This window comes from Gavia stellata, chromosome 8, assembly GCF_030936135.1.
Source record: "Gavia stellata isolate bGavSte3 chromosome 8, bGavSte3.hap2, whole genome shotgun sequence".
Taxonomy (NCBI): Eukaryota; Metazoa; Chordata; class Aves; order Gaviiformes; family Gaviidae; genus Gavia; species Gavia stellata.
The window spans coordinates 36,718,853-36,724,980 of NC_082601.1; the positions used below are offsets into that span (position 1 = coordinate 36,718,853).

At 38.9% G+C, this 6,128-nt stretch overlaps 1 protein-coding gene across 1 annotated transcript in view; it reads left to right on the top strand.

Moving 5' to 3' along the window:
- CALCRL (calcitonin receptor like receptor) overlaps positions 1 to 5,737 on the top strand; it is a 30,011-nt gene extending 24,274 nt beyond the window's left edge. The window contains exon 12 of the mRNA XM_009813773.2: positions 4,466 to 5,737. Within this exon, the coding sequence (XP_009812075.1) occupies positions 4,466 to 4,687 (222 nt within the window). The 3' untranslated portion in view covers positions 4,688 to 5,737. The remainder of the gene's footprint in view (positions 1 to 4,465) is intronic.
- Positions 5,738 to 6,128: the final 391 nt, after the last annotated feature.

A 6,128-nucleotide genomic window follows, 5' to 3' on the forward strand; every position in this document is an offset into this window, starting at 1 on the left:
TGGATGTTCTGAAGCTACTTTATTATTTAAGTTGAAACCCTAACTTTAAAACATGATATAATCAGTAAGAATTGTATCTGTCAATATTCCATTGCTACAAACTTGTATTTTTTTACACACTCTCTTCTGCTGTGTAAGAAAAGCAAACCTGTGTCATCCCACTAATTCAATATCCTAAATTCCCCATGGGCTGATCAGTGGTAGAAGATGAGCTCTTCCACAACTCCTACAAATGGTAACAGATGAATCACTTCTTGAACATCTGCCGGCAGGATAATGTTAAAAGGGAGCTTTAGCCATTCTAACATTTATTAATTTGGGCATTTAATTTTTAGACCCTATGCCTTGACTTTGTCAGTTAAACGTGCATGTCTGTATTTGCTCTCTATAGAGTGGAAACTTATGCTTTTTAAACCAGTTTTTGTTTCAGTGCTTCAATGACCACTATTCGCTTCATTTTTTTCATTGCACCTTGTTCAAGAAGGGACTTACTGCTTTGTAAACAACTGTATCAGTAAGGAAATCCATGGGGAGAATGACAGTGTAGTTAGGAAAAAATGTCTGCACAGAAAAAAAAGTGTTTCCTTTGTCTGCTAAGAGATTCTGCTTCTGGCGTGTGAGCCTGCAGGCACACGTGGATTCTGTTGCCATTATAGTCGGCTGCTGTCATAACAATCCCTGAACAAAGCCTGCAACTGCGTCTTAGCTGTTGTGTACAAGATGCTGCTTTATCATCACCTGTCATAGCAACACCTCATTAGAGACTGTACAAAATGAGAGGCATCAGAGAGTGGCGTTAACACTTGTCTGCAGCAAGCCTGTGGTTTAAAGGTGAATACTGATACTGGAATCGACACTTTGAGTGATAGTGGGGCAAAGATTTTCCAGTAGGGTATTAGCAATTAAAAAGGCTAACAGCACTTATTTCTTTCTATCGAAATCTTAGCATTTCCCAGCTGCTACTGTACTGTTTTCTATACCAAATATCAGGAGCCAAACCCTGTTCAAGTGGTGGCTTGCAGGCCACTTCTGGCCAAAAGGCAATAAAAGTGGTCTGCTAGCAGAGAGCTGTAGTGAAAAGAAACTAAGAAATGTAAGAAAAATAGCCGGTATGTCCTGCCAACTGTAGCCAAGGAACATCTCCAAACTTCTTGAGCAGCGCAGCCGGGGGTGGTCCATCAAATCCAGTTCTAACATGCACCGCAGCTGATTGTCACAAACCTCCTCCAGACAAGGGCGTACGTGCAAACCCTTCATCTTTATCTTCTGTGGCAGGGCTTCCCTAAGGACACTCACATTCTGCTTGTGTTCCAGCATCCCACAGAGTAAGATGCTTCTCGACTACCTCATCATGTTTTCCAGTTTGAGTTGGCCTAGAGTGGCCTTTGGGGTGACACAGGCTGCAGTCAGAGGAAAAGCTTGTCCCAGGCCTCTGATAAATCAGTAGAAAGATTCCTACTGAGCTATTAGTAACAGGTGATAATAATGACCTACATGATCGATGTAAGGTTTGTGGAGTTTGGTTTTTTTTTTATTTTATTTCACTGGTCTATAGAAATGTTGCAGTAAAGATTATGGTCTCAGGTCTGCAGGATTATACAATCCCTTTATTAATAGGTGAGGTTGTGTTGTGGTTTTTTTGCTCCTTGTTGGATTCTGAGCTGTATTAATTCATACTATATTGAACATCAAGCTACTGGCATGTTAAAGAGCTGATTGGAAGGAGCCCTTCGTGAAACCTGATCAAAAAGAGCTTTTTACTAACTAATAAGGTGAGAAAGCAAGAATCTTCCAGCTGGAACTGGCATCTCTATTAATGACTGAGAAATACAATTATATTTATTACATTACTTTCTTTCATTAAATGCATTGCTTTTATCCTTTTGTATAACAAAGTAAGAAAGTGCTACCCCTCCTGAGCTGAATTTACAGCTCTCTGCAACTGCACAAAGCTGAGAAGTGATAAAAGTTCTGGTTTCACTTCATGGGTAGACACACATGTTGTTAAACAGAGTATAAATATTGGTGAAAATTAGTTGTCTCATTGATTTTTCCCATCTTCTTCTATAAATGATTGATTGGACAGTTTAGAGAAGACTGAAAGACTAATAATAAATGAAAGGATGTCACACCCTACAAGAACAGACCTGTAGCAGGACAGAGGTGAAATACAGATTCAGCAGTAAGAGAGGCTTTGGGAAGAATGCCAGAAATACATGGCTTAGAAATGCACCGAGAGAGCATGATGGGCACTGGGGCGGCCATAGAGGAACGAGTGTTTGCCTGTACAGCAAACTCTATTTGTAGCAATCTGTCACTGGCCAGAGAGCAAGCTGGACAGGCTGTTTTCTCCCTAAGAAGTAGCCCAAATGCACTTGTCTTGCAGGGATACTGATGGCTGTCTTGAGATATGGGGACTGATATCCTTTAGGACTCGTTTACAAATATTATTAACAATTGAAAATAAGATGAACAAACAAATGTTACTGAAGGAACCAGGAGGAAGTGTGGGAGAGGACCTGAGTGTGAGGCTTTTTTGCAACTTGGCAATTCTAGTTTATTTCCCAGCTCTGCCAACAGACTTCTTTGGCCTTGGTTAAGCCATTTAGGTGAAGTGGCTGACGTTTTCCCAACTCAAGCCCGTCTTGTCTGAAGTGAAAATTGCTCAGTATGTAACTTTTTGCGTGTGGGTCTACAATAAAACACTAATGTTATTGAGGTAATTGACTATGGAAAGGAGAACAGATGGAACATAGCTTAGTGATATGCACAGATTTATTGATATGATTTAAAAATAAATTCTGAGCTTTCTTCTTGGAAAAAACAGAATTTTGAATATGCCTCTTCTCTTGGCTTTATGAGGGATTACAGGAAATGGATTCAACCCCTGTGAAGATTTAAGGCCATGTATTGCTATGCAATGCAAATTAATTAATCGAAAACTTCCTGTGATGAAACAAGAACTCTCCATTTAGACTTGGAAGAAATACAGCATTTTGATGAAGAGTGATAAGATCAGATACTCAGCAGTATTAAGACACTTGATTTCTCTTCAGTGCTTGTAGATTTGTGTTTATATGTTTTGAGTGGATTTGAATGGTTTTATGATCAGTAAAAGAGCATTTCCTTTGCTCTAAAATACTGATTTCTTATGTTACTCAGTTGATCCTTCTTCCCTTACCCTTTTACATTTTCTTCATAAGGATTTTGAGGAATATGAAGTTCTCCTTTAAACAGAGGATTCTGATTCTAGACTGCAGGAAGTCTAAAAATTACATCCCTTTTCTTCTATTTATTTTTATTTTTCATAATTAAAGCCAGAGTAAAATTAGACAAAAGAAGCCATTGTGTTAGGGGAGTGTAAAGCAAACACAAAAGAAACCCTGAAGTCATATGGAAAATCCTAAAATTATTTACCCACAATATCAACCTTTAACTGGGGGAATCACTGTTTACCATTTAGTTCTTTTGCATGTAACAAAGTGAAATGAAGGTCGTGCTTGTGAATGAGGCCTGTGATTTGGGGTGCACTGCTGGATAAATGTGTCAGTGTCCCCCCAGCATTTCTTGAAAGTCAGTGCCTTGCCAGTCAATTCAGGAATACTTTGTGTACAAAGTTTGGCTGAAGAGGAAATTAAATATTCATGACCAGGGGTTTTTTTTTAGCATAAAAAAAGTATCTCTTGAAAAAGCAGAAACAATAGCTATTACCATTCTTAGCATTCCTCACTTGGCATCTTCACTGGAAGACTAATTCATGTGAATGTCATGAATGTGACACTTCATCAATCTGATATGCACAGGTGTTTAGCCATATTGTAGGAGAGGAAGGCTATGATAAACATAACATCCTTTCAGTAGAGACATGTAAACCAGCTGGGGCCGTCAGCTATTTTATCAGCTTTATTTTTAATCCTGGTGGAAATATGGAGTTTGGGAAATTGTCCTTTTATTCATTTGATTAAGGTATGGTCAGAAATTAAGAAAGGCTTTCTTGTGCCAGAACCATACCAAATGTAAATTATGGTTTATTGAAAGCATAAGAATTTACAGCTGCTGAGGATGTGGCCTTTTGAAGATAAAGGTGAATAGAAATGACCTTTTTCACCTGTAAATCTGATCTGTCCAGACTGGACTTCAGTCCACGGGGGAGAAAGCAGAAAATTGTGTTGCTGCTGTTCCTCCTGTAATCTGTGCTTTTCCTGAGCAACCAGTACGCTACAATTGTGAAACATAATTATTTCACACCAAATTTGCCAAAGAATAATGCCTACTTAAAGTGTAAATCTTTCAGAACATCTCATCTGACAGATCACGTGTAGGTGCCCCCATTTTCCAGGATTACTGAGCCTCACTACCTAATTTGCTTAGACACATTTCTTATGGCACTCATGCATCAAAGACTGAAGTCCAGTGATATCTTTCCAAGTGTTTTATGTGCATTTCTTTTTGCTTTCTGGCATAGGTCCAAGCTGTTTTGAGAAGACACTGGAATCAGTACAAAATCCAGTTTGAGCACAGCTTCAGCCACTCGGATGCTATGCGCACCGCTTCCTACACTGTATCGTCAATCAGCGATGTTCAAGGCTACAGCTACAATCACGACTGCACCAGTGAACATTTAAATGGGAAGGGCTACCATGACATGGAGAGTGTTGTTTTAAAAACTGAAAAGATGTATGGTTGACTGCCAAAGGCTTGGCCTATGCCAGTGTGCTTACCCTTGTGAACTCCAAGTTTGATTTAATGACTTCACGGCCAGAAGATTTGACCTAACTTGGGATATGTTGTTCTCCCGAATGATGCAAACTAAATCAACACGTTTTTGATATGTATGTATATATATGCCTATATACATATGTTTGTGTTTCTGTGTATCTATATAGTATGGACATCTGTACATATATATCTATATATGTATGTGCATTTATATAAGGATACAAACTTTGCCTCTTCAGTTTCTACTGTGTAGACAAAGTTGGCAATTTTTTGTACAAAGGGAATCAATGAAGGATTTCTTATTTTCTTGGAAGTTTGTATAAGACTGTGTTGTGTTGAAGCCACTTCATTTGCATTTAGAATCTTAGCGTGTACATACAATACTGTATTGTCTTAATTCAATCTAAACCAGAACAAAGCAAAATGGTTAAAGTAGGTGCAATAATAACAATAGATTGTCCAGGTTAATTTTGTGTCCAGCATTTGACTGTCAAAAAAGCCCAACAGGTAGTTTGAGGTAACAGACTCAAAGATATTGATGGTTTGGTTTGGCCAGTTGTTTTTTTCCCCTATTTTAAATCAAACATAGAGACACCAGTGCAAGTCTGAGACTCTACTTACTTCTGTACTGCAATGTAACATTTTATGGCAACCTTTGAACAATTTTATTTAAACTATTTTTGCATATGCAGGAGTGTCTCCTTCTCCTCAAGTTTATACAAGTTTCTTATTGGCTTTAACAGAGACAAGATCTCTACAATTACAAGATCTCTCTACAATTACCTGAAAGGAGGTTGCAGAGAGGTGGGTGTTGGTCCCTTCTCCCAAGTGACGAGTGACAGGACAAGAGGAAATGGCCTCAAGTTGCACCAGGGGAGGTTCAGGCTGGATATTAGGAAAAATTTCTTTCCTGAGAGAGTGGTGAAGCATTGGAACAGGCTGCCCAGGGAGGTGGTGGAGTCACCATCACTGGAGGTGTTCAAGGAACGTGTAGATGTGGCACTGCGGGACATGGTTTAGTGGGCATGGTGGGGTTGGGTTGATGGTTGGACTTGATGATCTTACAGGTCTTTTCCAAACTTAGTGATTCTGTGAAGATCAATGAGGCCTTACTGCCAGCAAGAAAAACAGTAACCTGAATAACTGTAAATCCTTCCAGACACTAATAGATAATTGAAGCTGATGGAACTTCACTATGTGCTTAAGGAATTTAGTCCACTGGGAAAAGATCATGTACAGAATTTTTTGTAGTCATATAGTTGGTTTGTTTTATTTTTAAGTATTTCCGTGGTTGTATGCTTGATAATTTATTCCTTCTTTCTTGGGGCAAAGTTTTGATTAATTTCGTGGCGCTTTTTTTGTCTGAGAAAAGCATGCAAGACTGAACGCAGTGCAACTGACATACTACT